The sequence below is a fragment of the Trichechus manatus genome, unplaced genomic scaffold, assembly GCF_000243295.1.
Source record: "Trichechus manatus latirostris isolate Lorelei unplaced genomic scaffold, TriManLat1.0 scaffold00333, whole genome shotgun sequence".
In the NCBI taxonomy this organism is placed as follows: Eukaryota; Metazoa; Chordata; class Mammalia; order Sirenia; family Trichechidae; genus Trichechus; species Trichechus manatus.
In genome coordinates, this window is record NW_004444269.1 from 633,629 (window position 1) to 650,758 (window position 17,130).

At 43.4% G+C, this 17,130-nt stretch overlaps 1 protein-coding gene across 1 annotated transcript in view; it reads left to right on the plus strand.

Annotated features, from left to right (window-relative positions):
- The window catches only part of FCRL5 (Fc receptor like 5), a 95,516-nt gene extending 89,372 nt beyond the window's left edge, over positions 1-6,144 (plus strand). Inside the window, exons 18-21 of the mRNA XM_023725590.1 lie at positions 415-497; positions 702-770; positions 4,128-4,159; positions 4,237-6,144. Coding sequence (XP_023581358.1) covers positions 415-497; positions 702-770; positions 4,128-4,159; positions 4,237-4,305 — 253 coding nt within the window. The 3' untranslated portion in view covers positions 4,306-6,144. The remainder of the gene's footprint in view (positions 1-414; positions 498-701; positions 771-4,127; positions 4,160-4,236) is intronic.
- The last annotated feature ends 10,986 nt before the right edge of the window (positions 6,145-17,130 follow it).

Genomic DNA, 17,130 nt, shown 5'->3' on the forward strand with positions numbered 1-17,130 from the left:
CTCTGATTACTGATTTATCTGAGACCTTACTCTATCTGAGAGTATAGGCTTTGCAGCCAGGTTCAAATTTTGGTTCTACACTTTTCTGATTGTATGGTCTTGAACAAGTCACTTCACTTCTTAGGACCTCCATTTTATCATCTATAAAGTGGGGATAGTAATAGAACTGACTTCATAATAATGTTATAAACATTAGCACAGTGCCTGCTACATACCAGGTGACCATAAAGTCTGGAAACACAGATAATATTATTTTATTATGATTTGCAATGTGATAGCCAGAGACCATTTGCTACGTATTTTTCCATGTTTGGTGGCCATCCTGTGATAAGGACTTGCTAACTGTGAGGGAGTGATCATTATACCTACTTTGTCAGGCGTCCTGGGAAACATTGGCATTTCTGTGTCTCACAGGAGTCCTTCTAACTCGGACCCCCAAGAGCCCACCTACCACAATGTACCAGCCTGGATAGAACTGCAGCCAATGTACAGCAATGGTGAGAACTGAGAGCCTCCATTTGAGCAGGGGCCCCAAGGTTGGTCCAGGAGACAGGGTAGGGGAAGGAGATGAGGAAGGGGCTATGTGGAGGCCTGGGGGGCTCTAGTCACTCCAGAGAACAAGCTGTCCTCGGGGAGCAGGAAGTAGCTCAGATAAGAGGCAAGAACCTTAGAGTCTTCTGAAACTTCAACTTCTTTTCAAGTAAATCTTAAAGGAGGAGAAGTGATTTACTCGGAAGTCCGGAGCAGCCGAAAAGAAAAGACCTGTGCAGGTAAGAGCTGAGGAAGTCTCTGTTCTGGCTGAGTCTCAGCTTTAATAGCCTGTTGGTGTGTGTCGCTCAGTCTCTACCCCCTCAGCAGGTGTAGGCCAACCAGGCACATAGCTGTCATTCACACTGGTCGCTCAAGCGCCTCAAGTTTTACCCACCTGAACTGCTTGGGATTAACCCAAGCCCACCACACAGTGCAGCTTTCTCCATTCTGCACAGATGGCCTCAGTATCACCTGGGTAACAAAATCATCCCTGTGGGCAGTCAGTTAACCTCTCAGAGCTTCCGTGTCCTCATCTGTAAAATGGGATAGTACTATTACACCTTACCTACTTGTACAACTTTACTATTGCTGCTGTAACAAATTATCACAAACTTGGCTTAAACAATATAAATTTATTATAGCTCGCCAATCAGAAGTCTAATACAGGTCTCACTGGGATTAAATCAAGGCATTGGCAGTACTGCATTCCTTCTGGAAGCTCTAGGGGAGAATCTGTTTCCTTGCTTTTTTCAGCTTCTAGAAGTCATCCATTTCACTTGTTTTGTGGCTCCCTTCCACCATCTTCAAAGCCAGCAATGTTTCATCTCTCCGATCTTTCTTCCAGTCACATCTCCCCCTGACCACAGCCAGGAAAGGTTCTCTAACTTTAAGGATTCATATAATTTAGCTGGGATCACCCAGATAATCCAGGATAATCTCCCCATAGAAAGATCCTTAAGCTTAATCACATTTACAAAGTCCCCTTTTCCATCTAAGGTAATATAATCATAGGTTCTAGGGACTAGGATGTGGACATATTTGTTGTTGTTGTTGCTAGTTGCCATTGAGTAGGCTCCAACTCATGATGACCTTATATATAACAGAACAAAATGTTGCCCGATCCTGTGGCAACTTCATGATCACTGGTATGTTTGAGTCCACTACTGCAGCTATTGTGTTAATCCATCTCACTGAGGGTTTCCCTCATTTTCGCTGACCCTCTATTTTACCAAACATGCTGTCTTTTTCTAGCAATTGGTCTCTCGCAGTGACATCTCCAAAGTAAGTGAGCCGAAGTCTCACCATCCTTGCTTCTAAGGGGCGTTCTGGTAAAGCTGCCCCATACAGTTTCCAAGGATGTAATCTTTAAGCAGCAGATTGCCACATCTTTCTCCCGCAGTATGGCTGGTGGGTTCAAACCACCGACCTTTCAGTTAGCAGCTGAGCACTTAACCGCTGTGCAACCAGGGCTCCAGTATATTCAATATTCTTCAACAACAACACTATTTGAATACATCAATTCTTCTTCTGTCTTCCTTTTTCATTGTCCAGGTTTCACCTGTATATGAAGCAATTGAAAAGACCAAGGCTTAGGTTCAGCATACTGTAGTTATCAAAGTGACATCTTTACTTTTTAGAACTTTAAAGAGGTCTTTGTAGCAGATTTGCCCAATACATCATTTGATTTCTTGACTGCTGCTTCCATGGACATTTGATTGTTGATCCAAGTAGAATAAAACTATTGACACCTTCAATTTTTTCTCCATTTATCATGATGTTGTTTATAGGTTCAGTTGTAAGGATTTTTGTTTTCTTCACCCTCTAGTGTAATCCATATTGAAGGCTGTAGTCTTTGACCTTCATCAGTAAGTGCTTCAAATTATCTTTGAGGGGTCATTACTCTGCCCACACTATCTCATAGAATTAATATGAGGATCAAATGAGAGAATGGATCTGAAACTGCTGTTATAACAGCAGAGTGTTAAGCAATGGTGATGATGAGTGCATGACGGTCTGGCTGTGTTACCGATCTTCACTCATGGTAGGTGGTCTGCCATGAGGGATCCCAGCTTGTCTTGCCCCTTCTTGAAGCAAGAAAGGGAAATGAGGTTCTTTGGGGTAGGCTCTTCCTTCCAACTCTGCTCTATAAAAGATGTTGTGATTTTAGCCATTCTGTTTCCCTTTCTGGGTTTCCAGTTTCTCTTGTATAAAGTCAAGTAAGCTGTGCTTGTGCCCTATTTTTGGTTCTATGACCTACCTCTAACACACTAAGTGGAAGACCAAGCAAAAAGCTGCAATATTCTACAAATTTGTGAAGAGACTGACTTCCACATAAAGGATGGTCGACAACAACAACAATAATAATACCTAACACTTTATGAGCATGCACTGTGTGTCAGGAACTGGGCATTTTGCACTTACCAATTCATTCACACTTATAACCCCTTTTGAGGTAAACACTCTTATTATCCCCATTTTATAGATGAAGAAACTGAGGCATCGAGAGCTTAAATGACTTGCTTGAAGTCACATAGCTAGTAAATCACAGAACAGTCTGTCTCCAGAGTCTAAGCTCTGGACCGCTACACTTCTCTGCTTCTCAGTACAATTCTAAGTAGCCTTGATGCTTATTCCAAGTCAAAAGGCAAGAGCCCTGTGTGGAGAATACCACGTTTCACCCCAGTTTTAAGATAATAGAATAATAATAATAATTTCTAACATCTATCTTGTGTTGAGTAGTTCCTCTGTGCCAGGTACAGTTCTAAGTGCTACAAATACACATACTTATAGCATGTGTATGTGTGCATGTATTTACAATTTATTTATCTATAGCACTCAGAACTGTACCACATGATAACCCACTGAAAAAAACTCATTGCCGTTGAGTCGATTCCAACTCATAGTGAACCTACGGGACAGAGAAGAACTGCGCCATAGAGCTTCCAAGGAGCAGCTGGTCGGTTCAAACGGTCGACCTTTCGGTTAGCAGCCATAGCTCTTAACCACTATGCCACCAAGGCTCTGAAAGTTGTTAGAAATTATATACATACATACACACACACTTATAAAATCTCTATAACCCTTACAATAACTCTATAGGTAGATAATATTAAACCCATCATCTAGATGAGGAAACCAAGGCAGGAGACATTGACTGCCTTGCCCAAGGCCATGCAGGTGGCAAAGCCAACCCAGGGCTCAGTCTGAGGTGGTCTGGATCTGCAGTCTGCTCTCTAAACCACCACATTGCCTCTGCCCCAGGCCATGCTGCCTCTCCATAATACATAGTATGAATCTGCAATCAAAAAACTAACAAGATAAAAAGGTAGACTTCTTTCTTTTGAAAGCCCCTAGACAACTCAGAGCAGGAAACAGAGGAGAAGGTGATGTTGAGGAAGGTTGGTCAGAGATGAGAAGATGAGTATCTTAGGGAGACAGCAGTTGCAGTACAGGGAGAGGACCAAAAGGAGTGACTAACCTCACACAAGTGAGGGAGGACCCCAAGGACACAGCTGACAGGCTGACAGCCAGATACAAGGGAAGGGTCTTGCTCTGACCTAGCCTTTCACAGCCAGATGCTTCCCTTCTTTCCACAGTGACCTCTGCACCAAGACTTCTCAAGGACCAGGTGAGCCTGATGACCCGCAGGCCCTCCCCCAGGGCCCACCATTCTCTCGCCCTCACCTATGTGCTCTCTCCCCCTAGGACTCCTCTGTCATCTACTCCCAGGTAAAGGTGTCATCAACCCCGGCATCCTCAGCTGCTCATAGATGAGTCCACACATCTCTCCAACTGCTGCCTCAGCCTCTAACCCCCAACACCATCTTTGGGGAGGAAAGGCACTGAAGTGGGAAGATTTAAACTGCCCAAGGCTCCTTCCAGCAGCCTTGGTGTTGGGTTGCCCACACTCCCAGTCTGACTAAAATTCAAAGCCTCTCTGGACTCCCACCTATTTTCCAACTCACAGCTCTGCAGTTCTTTTGTCTACTGACACATTGCTGTCAAACCAGGGCCCCACCAGGTCTCCTGGCTTTCTTAATGGACTTTGGCTTTGGTCACTATTCTCCTTCCCGCTCCCATACACACCCAGCATTCCTCATGAAGATGGCTCCTGAACTCCAACATAGGAGTCCTGCTTTCAGTGGGTGGATTTCTCAACTGCCATCAGCCGGGTGGGGCTACTGAGGTGCTCTGCCAAGTAGGACATCACAGGCCCACAGAGACACATACACTGAACTTGTTATGGGCCTCCCCATAGTTGGACTGCATTCATGCTCCCCCATCTGCTTGAAACTCTTCAGATCAACATTTAACACCAGGGTGAGATCTCTCCTGCCCATGTGCCTATATCTACCTGCCTGGGTAGGTGGCTCTCACACCCCAGGTCGCAGCTCCTGCCCATCTTGCCAGAAATAACTCAAAAAAAGTCATTGCCAGGGGGACCAGGGATGTAGATGGGAAGCATATTGGAATATAGAAGGTCTCAATTACTATTGATTGATTGAAAGAATAGATGAATGAGTGAATGAGTAAGACATTACAGGTAATTATAGGGCATTCTTAACCTCGAACTGGAATCTGATCCAGTGGCCTTCCTAGGAAATCCAAGAGGTACTCCTCTCTCCTCCATATGGAAGAAATAAACTAAGAGAAGGAGTTTGGGCAAGGAAGGCTCTGTTCAGTAATGTGGAGGTCTTCTCAGACTTGAATATATTTATGGATCACCTAGCATCTTGTTAAAATGCAGATTTTGATTCAAGAGATCTGAGTGGATCCTGAGATTCTGCATTTCTGACAAACTCTCAGGTGATGTTGATGATGCTGGTCCTCAGACCACACTGAGTAAGACGGTCTTAGTGGGTTTAGAAGATTTGGGGCAAAGAATTATTTTACCCAAAGAATTTGGTCTTTGTCCTAGCTTCCTAGGAGATAACCTCTTGGAATCTTGGAATTTCCTGAGTTACTGGAGTATTTTTGTTATTCATGGAGAGCTCCAGAACACACTTGGTAGCTAATACTAATAGGTGACTCAGGGTGTGAGTCTCAGAAGACCCACACTGTGATCAGCCTGACCTCTGGGGTGGAAGGGGAGGTGAGCTCGAGAGAGAGTTCAACCATGTGGGCAGTGAGTCAGGCAATCATGCCAACATAATATCTCTCCTTTATGCAGGTCCTGTTTTGTATCCTCCATAATAAATCATAAGTATATAATCGTAACACTTTCCTGAGTTCTTTAAATTGTTGTAGAGAATTATCAAACCTGAGAGGGTAGTGGGAACCCCCTAATTTTTAACCAGCATGTCAGAAGTACAGGTGTTCTGGGGACCCTTGAGCTTTGGTTGGTGTCTGAAGTCTTGGGTAGACTTGGCAGTCTGGAGGACTATTCCCTTTAACCTATGAGATCTGACCTAGTTCCAGGCAGTTAAGATCAGAAGAACTGCATTGCAGTTAGTGAATTGAATAGACTCGACGGCAACAGGTTTGGTATGGTTTTTGGTTGATATAGAGAGATACAAAGTAAGTATTATGATGATATTTGCAAAGACCTGCAGATAGAAAACCAAAAGGGAAGAACACATTTGGCATTTCTCAAGCTGAAAAAACTGAAGAAAAAATTCAAGCCTTGAGTTGCAATATTGAAGAATTCTACCGGGAAAATATTAAACATTGCAAGGAGCATCAAAAGAAGATGGAAGAAATACACAGAGTCACTACACCAAAAAGAATTGACTGACATTCAACCATTTCAGGGGGTAGCATATGATCAGGAACCGATGGTACTGAAGAAAGAGGTGCAAGCTTCACTGAAGACACTGGTGAAAAACAAGGCCTCAGGAATTGACTGAATGCAAATTGAGATGTTTCAACAAACAGATGCAGCTCTGGAAGTGCTCACTTATCTATGCTAAGAAATTTGGAAGACAGCTACCTAGCCAACTGACTAGAAGAGATCCATATTTATGCCTATTCCCAAGAAAGGCGATACAACCGAAAGCGGAAATTATCGAACAATATCATTAATACCACATACAAGTAACATTTTGCTAAAGATCATTCAAAAGCAGCTGCAGCAGTACTTCAACAAAGAACTGCCAGAAATTCAAGCCAGATTCAGAAGAGGACATGGAACAAAGGATATCATTGCTGATGTCAGATGGATCATGGCTTAAAGCAGAGAATACCAGAAAGATGTTTACTTGTGTTTTATTGACTATGCAAAGGTATTCTACTGTGTGGAGCATAACAAATTATGGATAACATTGAGAAGAATAGGAATTCCAGAACACTTAATTGTGCCCATGAGGAATATGTACATAGATCCAGAGGCAGTTGTTCGAACAGAACAAGGGGATACTGTGTGGTTTAAAGTCAAGAAAGGTGTGTGTCAGAGTTGCATCCTTTCACCATACTCATTCAATCTGTATGCTGGGCAAATAATCCGAGAAGCTGGACTATATGAAGAAGAATGGGGCATCAGGATTGGAGGAAGACTAATTAACAACCTGCTTTATGCAGATGACACAATCTTGCTTGCTGAAAGTGAAGAATACTTGAAGCACTTACTGATGAAGATCAAAGACTACAGCCTTCAGTATGGATTACACCTCTACATAAAGAAAGCAAAAATCCTCACAACTGGACCAATAAGCAACATCATGATAAATGGAGAAAAGATTGAAGTTGCCAAAGATTTCATTTTACTTGGATCTACAATCAACACCCATCGAAGCAGAAGTTAAGAAATCAGAAGACTCATTGCATTGGACAAATCTGCTGCAAAAGACCTCTTTAAAGTGTTGAAAAGTAAAGATGTCAGCTTGAAGGTGCGCCTGACCCAAGCCACGGTGTTTTCAATAGCCTCAATTGCACGTACAAGCTGGATGATGAATAAGGAAGGCCGAAGAAGAATTGATGCCTTTGAATTGCGGTGTTGGTGAAGCATATTGACTATACCATGGACTGCCAAAAGAATGAGCAAATCTGTCTTGGAAGAAGTACAGCCAGCATGCTGCTTAGAAGCAAGGATGGCAAGACTATGTCTCACGTACTTTGGACATGTTATCAGGAGAGATCAGTCACTGGAGAAGGACATCATACTTGGTAAAATAGAGGGTCAGCAAAAAAGAGGAAGATCCTCAAAGAGATGGCTTGACACAGTGGCTGCAACAATGGGCTCAAGTATAACCATGATTGTGAGGATGGAGCAGGACTGAGCCGTGTTTCGTTCTGTTGTACGTAGGGTCGCTATGAGTCGGAACCGACCCAACTGCACCTAACAACAACAACGTAGAGAACGAGAACATGGGCATGCATAGCCCAGCCTCTCTGTCTCCCTTTCTCATGGCCAAGGGTGGTCAACAAGAGTTTGTGTTCTCTTCTGCATTTCTGTGCCCTAATTTTTAACAGGGTCTGCCTCTACAGAGGGGTGCCTACAGTCTCAGGGATGTAATCCCAACCTCGATATCTGCTACACAAAGCTTCAACCCTTGAGAAATAAAAATAGAGGAGAAATCAGGGGACCCAAATGGACAGCAGGAGATGGAGGCTTCAGCTACAGCCAGGGCAGATGGCTTCATGCTGCAGGGGTGTTTACCAAGCACAGACCATGTGGAGTTTTTACTGTGGCTGTTTACAGCATTTTATTTGGAGCCATCAGTCTGTTTGGATCTGAGCTGACTTTTGGCTGTTGAACTTGGGAAAAGAGCTCTAAGCCTTAGGCTGTGGTGCTTTCTGGTGGGTAGCTAGAGCTGCAGCAGCTCCGTTAAAGGCTGCAGAGCTGGGAATGCACACACTCAGCGTTAAGCAGTGGTGAGCAGGGTTCTGGACTCTCTGGCTGGAGTGGCCCTAGCTACAATGCAGTGTTCCTAAAGTTGTGGATTCAGGCCATTGCTCCTGCCAGTCAGGGGTCCCAGTTCCTCCTGGTACTTGGAAGCCTAAACCCACAGCACCTCTCTCACACCCACACCATTCACCTTTCTCCTCCCACCTCCCACCTCCTGCCTCCCACCTCCCGCCTAGAGGCACCCCTTTGTGCTAAGGTACAGAAACGCAGGGAAGTTAATCTTGACAATGAGATATGGGAGGCTGTGGATACATTTTCCTCCCTTTCACCCCCTTCCCCCAAACACACTGCTCAGAATTGTAAAAGCTTTATATGGCCTTTCTGAAGACATCCTGAAGGACCAAGGCATCAACTTTTGCAAAGCTGTGGCCATCTTGGGAGCATATGCCCTTCTATGCATTCTCCTTCCTTCCTAGCCTCACTCCTGTTTCCCTGACTCCTGCTTGCCTGGAATCACACTCCCCCATAACGTGTTAGCACAGAAGCTACTGCCTCAGGCTATTTTCTAGGGCATTGGAGCTAAGACAGCAGGTCTCAAGCAAACAGCACATAAACCAGTTTCCATGAAGTCAACTCCTATTCATGGCAACTCCATGTGTGCTTGAGCAGAACTGCTCCATCAGGTTTTCAATGGCTGATATTTTCGAAGTAGATTGCCAGGCCTTTCTGCCAATTCACCTCTGGAAAGACTCAAACCTCCGGCCTTTCAGTTAGCAGCAAAAGCGTTAACTATTTGCACCACCCAAGGACTCCATAAATAGAGCATAGATAGACTTTGGCAGTCTGCAGACATTCAGGGACCAGGTGGACCCCAAACAACAGAGACTTTCTGCCACACAGTGGCCATACGGGGCCTACCAATCAGACGCCAGCCATGTGACCTCAGCAAAGGTTAGGGTCAAGGGCCTCAGTAAGAGGGAGGGGGTGGTGAGGGCCTCAGCAAAGCCCGGGGTCTTGAGAAGTTGCCCACTTCCTCTTGAACAGATGTGGCTGTGGCAAAGATTCAGCCATAAAAAAGAATCTTTTCACCAAAGGCCGTTGATATGTTAGGAGCCAGGACAATGTTTTCTGCTTTAAGTTCTATGTGTGCTACAGAGTGTCTCAAGCTTTGCAGTGTTGGGACCTTGCCTGGATGCTCAGGGCTGGGTCTGCAGACCCAAACTCAGCCGAGCCTTTCAAAAAGGAAAGCAGATGCTAGAAAGAAGACCCTGTGTTACAGCCCCGTCATGCCTTGCAGAGCACAAGGCAGACGTATCTGTCTTCACCGCAGAAATTCAACTAGCAAAATGTATAACAAGTGGAAACATTCTCTAGGAGGCAGGGGTTTTAGATCTAAAAAAATCAACCCAATCCATTTGCTGTCAAGTGGATTCTGACTCATGGAGACCCCATGTGTGTCAGAGTAGAACTGAGTTCCATAGGGGTTTCAATGGCTGTGATCTTTTGGAAGTATATCACCAAGTCTTTCTTCCAAGGTGTCTCTAGGTGGATTTGAACTGCCAGCCTTTCAGTTCTTAGCCAAGCACTTAACCATCTGTGCCACCCAGGGACTCTAGTTTTTAGGCCTAAGATATAGCAAAATAAGAGATGATAGCAGCAAGGGTCACTCAGGACTAAAGGAAACAAATCTGCTCAAAATCTATTATGGAGGCCATGTCACCACACAAATATCACACCCAATGCAGTTCTGAGAAGCTTAGAAGGGGAAATTAAAAAAAAAATTCTCAGTGGGAAAGAAAGGCACCGTCTAGGTTGCTTTTCACGCCTGCTCCCAGTATGGTAAACACACCATGGCAAAATGAACCTCTTGCTGGAAGATTTTGTCCACTTGAGCTAAAGCTATGGGTTGTAGTAGACTCCAGATAGCTGGACCAGGTTGATGTCATCCTGACAAGACTAATATTAAAAAGATCTTTTCCATCTACCCTCCATGATTTTGACACCAGTCTCTTTGGCAAAATCAAGTACTGGATTCTAGGGACATAATTTTTCTTGGGATGAATGTTTCAGGAACTTAGGATCGGCTTGTTTCTGAAGTTATTGCATCAAGGGTGAGTGTTGTCATAGCCTGATATGTCTTATTAACTTTCCAGATTCTTTTAAATAGTAAGACACGTCACCTACTAGCTAAACTTGGGATAATTTAAGCATTACAAAGAATATTTGTAGTTATAAATTATAATGCATAAATTTTAAAAGAATCCATGAGAGAATGATCTTAGAAAAAGAAGAGGGAAAAAAAAGAGGAGAAGAAGAAAGAGAGGAAAGCCCTTGTTTACAGAAGAAAACAGATAATAAATGTGGAAGGAACGCTCAAGTTAGAAAATCACTTGTCAATCCCATGGTAATAATTGATTCAGGCAAGGACCACATATGGATGTTAAAACCAGTGAGTGAGAGGTCGCTGGGGAGCAGAAGACCAGATGGGCCCAGTGCATCACTTCCGCCAGTACTTGTTATTTAAATGGGGAAACATACCTTGACCAGGAGAGAGCTGGCAAATCCAGTTTCAATCAAGTGATCAAATTTAGTATCACTAGTAACAGGGGAAACTGACCTTACATGCTCTCAGATGCAATGCAGTGGGAAGTACAATTTCACCTATGGAGTGTTCTTGCAAAAAAGCTTACCCAGAGCCTACATAAGGAGACAAATCCAGAACGTGGGACCGTCTGACCAAGACTTTTCAACATAGTGTCATGAAGGACAGACAAAGGGTTAGAGGGGACTAAGGGAGACTGAAGAGACAGGACAACTAAATATGAACCTTGATTAGATTCTGGATCCAAAAAAAATAGCCATAGAATACATTTTGATAAAATGCCAATAGATCATCTTATTTAATGTTCACAACAAGCCTATGCAATAAGTATCCATTACTGTCCCTATTTTACAGATGAGAAAACTGAGGCTTAGAAAGATCAGTTCACCCAAGGACACACCTTAGTAAGTTTTGGAGCTAAAACTGTCCAGCATCAAAGTCCATGCCCTTAGCCACTTTACCAAATGCCCTCAGTGGCTTTTGTGGGTCATTGAGTCCTATTTAGACAGAAGCAATTGTGAAAAAGTAGAAAATCACACAAAATTTGGAGTCAGAGGCCTGGCTTCTGCACCACCAGCCTCTACCACTCACTATTTAGCCTCTCCAAGCTTCAGCTGGAGCCTTGGTGTCATAGTGGTTAAGTGATACAGCTGCTAACCAAAAGGTTGGCAGTTCAAACTCACCAGCTGCTCCTTGGAAACACTATGGGGCAGTTCTGCTCCATCCTATAGGGTCTTATGGGTTGGAATCGACTTGACAGCAATGGATTTGGTTTTGTTTTTGAGCTTCAGTTATCTGATCTGTAAAACATAAAAAATAATAACAGCTACTTGACTGGATTATGTATGGAAGGAGATAATTCTTGTGTAAACACTGTGCAGATGTTCAGGGAAGCAGGTGGTACCTGTGTTCGTTACAGAGTTGGCGTTGGTTTGTTTGCCTTTATTGGTCCCTATCCCATTATTACAGTGAAGCAGCTGCTGAATTGAAAAAAAAAGATAATCCAAAAGAAAATGATGGAAAGTAATTGGGTATCTTTTTAATGCGAGAAAAATGGGATAATTAAATCAGAGGTGTGGAAATACATGTGTTTAGAATTTCAAGGACTGACCTTTGTGATTTCTGTATTTTTTGGTCATTTTCCTGAGAAATAAAAGCAAAGCAGTGATTTCCCTAGACACACTCTTCCAGGTATCTTCGTAACAAAAGAACATGGTATTTACTCATAAGAGGGCTTTGAATAAATACCAATTCCTTGGGCAGCGGCCCAGCATATCCTACAGCTCTAGGTTTCCCGGCACCAGGCAGCTTAAGAGGTCAAGAACTTGGTGCTCAGGCTGATGGGTACCTTGGGGGCCCTCTCCACCACGTCCAGGCCCTTGGCCTCCCTTTCTATCTGCTCATCACTGTTCTTATTCAAATCTCTCCTGTGCTTCCTCCATACCGCTGAACCTCATGTCCACCTGCATCTCCAACTAGAGAACCACAGTGCAAACTCGACGGGTAGATCTGGTCCAGAGCCAGCTGTGTGATCACGTCAGTGGGCAGGGAGGAGAGTTGGGAGAAGAGATTTAAGAGTAAGACTGAGAGACAGGTGCCCCTCAACCACCTTCCCTTCATCTGCCCAGGCTGCCCCCTGTCAAGGTCACTCACCTTGCCAAAAATAGAGTGAGTTTGGGAGGAGGTGGGTGCTGTGCTCATAACCATGGAGCAGTAGGGGTGCTGGGAGGGTCAGGGAATGGTTCAGGGGTGGGAGTGGTTGGGGGAGGTCAGTCATCTAATTATCAAGTCCAGTTATTAGGGGAGACCTCGAAGGATGTCCACTCTTGACACATTTCTTGGGCTTGCATTGCTCTACGGCATCACTGCTGAGACAACATGCAGCCTATGTTAGAATACCTCCAGGGCTGGGGAGCTCAGCACTTCATACAGCCTGAAATCACGAAAGGTTAGAGCTAGAGAGAACCCTGAGGCCAACAGCTCCAGTGCATGCTGGGTGGGAGAACTCGTGTTTCCTGTTACCCCCCTTGTGCTCTGAAAGCCATCTACCTGCCACTTTTATCCTTAAGGAGATTCTGCAACCTGGGCTTAGTAACCATATTCCCTCCTCCAGGCATTGCCTTTACGTAGCTGGACCGGCAGAGCAAGCCAACATGGCGGACATATGCTGTCCTCATTGTCACTCCATCATTTGTTCACCAAATATTTATTCAGTGCCTACAACTTAGCCAGACCAGGTACTCCAGATGCATCAGTAAACAAAATGGATTAAAACAGATTAAAAATCCTACCTTCAAGGAGATGACATTCTAGAAGGAAACAGACATAAAACAATAAAGGTGATGAATAAGTCATTTATGTAGTAATTTAGAAGGTGGTGTGTGCCATAGAAGCAGCTCTGGTGGTATAGTGGTTAACCCCACAGCTGCTAACCAAAAGGTTGGTGGTTCAAACCCACCAGCCAGCTCCACGGGAGAACGATGTGGCAGTCTGTTTCCATAAAGATTACAGCCTCAGAAACCCTATGAGGTAGTTCTACTCTGTCTTATAGGGTTGCTATGAGTTGGAATCAACTCGATGGTAATGGATTTTTGGTTTTATGTGCCATGGAAAAAGAAGAAATAGAATAGGAAAAGGGGGATCAGGAATACATGGGGAAGGCTACAATTATAAATATGTTGGTCAGGGAAGTCCTCATTGAGGAAATGACATCTAAACAAAGACTGGAAAGATTTTGAAGTGTCTGCCAATGGGCATGTGGGGAAGAGTGTCTCAAGAAACTGTCCATAAGGTAGGATCATGCCTGGCATGTTTGAGGATACATGTGCCTCAATGTTGGAGGCAGGGAGAGCAGTTAGGAGGCCGCCACGTGGTCCAGACAAGCGATGATGATGGTGCAGGCAAGAGTGGAGGCAGCGGCAATTGTCAGAAGAAGTGGGATATTGGGTGTATTTTGAAGATGGAGGCCACAGGATTTCCTGATATATAAGATGTGGAATAAAACAGTGAAATAAGTTAATCACAAAAGGAAAAAATATTGCATAATCTCACTGACATGGAATAACAAGAACAGGTAAATATATGGAGACCAAAGTATCCTATTGGTTACCAAGAGTGGGAGGGCGAGTGGAAGGAGGAGACATTGTTGAAGAAGCAGTGAGTGTTTGTTATGATGATGGAAATTTTGCAACGCTTATGGGTGGTGGTTGCACAACATAATTAATGTATTTGATACCTCTAAATTGTACATCTGAAAAATGCTGAATTGGTCAATGTTGTGTTTTATATATATATTATATATATATATTTACAGCAATAAAAAAGACTGAGGGGGGGGAGATGTGGAGTAGGAGGGGAAGAAAAGAATCAATATGACTCTGACATGTTTGGCATGAGCAACTAGAAGGATGGCAAAACCACCCTGTGGGGGAGAACAGCGTGAGTGAGACGAGTCTGGGGGAGAGATCAGGAGTTTGGTTTTGAACCAGTTCGATTTGAGATGTGCATTGGACATGCGAGCGGAGAGGTCGAGTAGACAGTCTGAGATGTAAGTCAGGGCTAGGGAGACAGGGCCGGAGATTTGAAAGTCATAGGCATAAAGGTGGTGCTTAAAGCCAGGAGACTGTATGAGATCATCAGGGAAATGCAGAGTGGCAGAGAGGGCCTTCATGACCACGTCAGAAATATGCTTTGGTTGCAAATTCAAGATGGTCAAGTGAGCACACGAATTTACTCCCCTCCCTCCCAAATTCACTAAAATAAAAGTATCAATTTTTAGCATATATTGGCCACCATCCTAACAGCTCTGCATGTATTATCTCATTCCATCCTGAAGCAACCCCAAAAGGGGCCATATTATGCCCATTTTACAGAAGGAGATATCAACGTGCTGAGTTAATAAGTGATGAAGCCAGGTTTCAAACTCAGGAGCCCAACTCTTAACTGTTATGCTATAGTGATGGAGGATGTGATCCAGCAAATGTAAACTTTAACAATAAAAATGAAATCCAAAAAAGCAGATAACGCAAGATCTAAGGAAGTGTGGGTGGGATTTGGGTGTGAAACAAAAAGAAATTCCTAGCTGATAGTGACCCAGCTGCCCTAGAAGCAATTGGTCCAAAGAAAGAGAGCTCTGTGGAGAATGTGTTTGGAAAGCAAGTCACTCCCACTAGACAAATTATGTGACCAAGAACTCAAAAGAAAGGTCCTAAGCATTCTAAATGACACAGTAAATATATGTGATTCTTCAATAACCAGAGCAACAAGCAGACGGGCAATTAAAAACCCTGGGAAAAAGCAAGGCAGTCTAAGAAAGTTGTGGTTCAAACAGGATGCAAACTAAAGTGTGAGGTAATGGTGGGTAATTGATGGAGTGGAAGAAAAGAAACTTTCATTCACGAAATATTCTCCTTCCAGCATGGCCAAGGTTTAATTACATAGTATTTTATTTCCTTTTCTACGTGCCTAATCATAGTACTTGGTTCCGCAGTAAATTATGTTTGCTTAATAATGCTTTAAACACTGTTTAAGAGTTCCCAGTTTTCAGAATCAGCCCAAAGCACAGAACACTTCATTACAGTTACTTTATATAAATACCACAAAAATGCTCAATATAAAAGTGATAGTCTGGCTGACGGAAATCTGGAGGCCAAGAGCAGAAGGAGGTTTACGTACACTAATATGCTTGCTTTGTGTAGTGGAAAAGCCATAGATTTTGTCTAAACTGGATACATCAAGAAATAGAGATTTCAGTATACTATTTTTAATTGTCTCTATGGAACCATTAGAAAGACCTAATATTAAGTCACCAAAATCAGGAAGTAGAGGGGGCGGGATGAAAGGAAAGTTATCTAACGCCCTAAATTCTTTATCTTTCCTACTATGTAAATAATAAATACTATCTCGGCTGCTAACCAGAGAGTTTGCAGTTCGAATACACTGGGCACTCCTTGGAAAACTTATGGGGCAGTTCCACTCTGTCCTATAGGGTCGCTACGAGTTGGAATCGACTCTACGGCAACTGTTTTGTTTTTTTTTAATCTAAAATTGATAAATAAAGAATTATAGACACATACATACATATATAGAATATATGTATGTGCACAAATATAAAATATAAATCACATATATATATTATTTATATACTTTATATTTGTGTCCTAACAACCAGGTAACTAAAAACAGAAATCGTTGATCACAGGAATAAAAATGAAGCAATAGATAAGGAGAAGAAAAGTTAATTTTTACAGCATGTCTTTATATACGCTTTGAATTCTTAAACATGAGCGTGTATCTTTTGCACACGTGTGTGTCCATTAAGCATGTAGATGCATCAGAGTGGATACTTGTTGCACATTGAACTCAAGTAGTGTGGCAGTTCTAACCAACGACCACTAGGTGGCAGTGCATCCCCAGGCTAGTGTCAAGCCTGGGTGTACAGCTACGTTAACAACTTTGGAGAGCTGCCTTACTCCCTGGTGTCTTGACCGGAAGGGGTCAGAGAGAGGTAGCAGCTGAAGACCAATGGCTTTGCCAGCTGCAGGAGTTGGTATTGTGCACACAGCCAGCAGTGCCTTAGATATGGGCAGTCTCAGGTTGGACAGTGCTGAGCACACAGAGGTAGGAGCAGATGTCTTCACACAACATACTGATGTAGAAGGTTCCCCCAAAGAAGTTGGACTTGGCCAGCCTAGGTTATGAGGGGGCATAAACTGTGAGAAAGCATAACAAGCCAGTCCTAAGAAAAGAGACAAAACCCTAAGGGCAGAGAGAAGCAATTGCGTCAAATGAGAGCGATTGAGCCCAAGTTCCTGAGATCTACCACGTTCCAGCTTTGTGACCTCGAACAAGTTGCCTAACACCTCTGAGCTAAGTATCCTCCCCTGAAAAATGGGATACCAATAGTGCCTACCTCAAATAGTTGTTGACAAGGACTAAATTTTTAAAAATTTAAAAACTGTTTCTCAGTTTGGTAGTTTCCTATGAAGTTAAACATAACATATACCATGCATACAACCCAGCAATCCCACACCTCAGTATTGATCCAAGAGAATGAAAACCTATGTCTACCCAAAACCCTATACACAAATGTTTATAGCAGTCTTTTTCATAGTTGCCAAGAACTAGTAACAACCCAAATAGCCCTTCACAGGGAAATGGATAAACAAATTCTGTACAATAGAATGCTGTTGTTATTAGGTGCCATTGAGTCAGC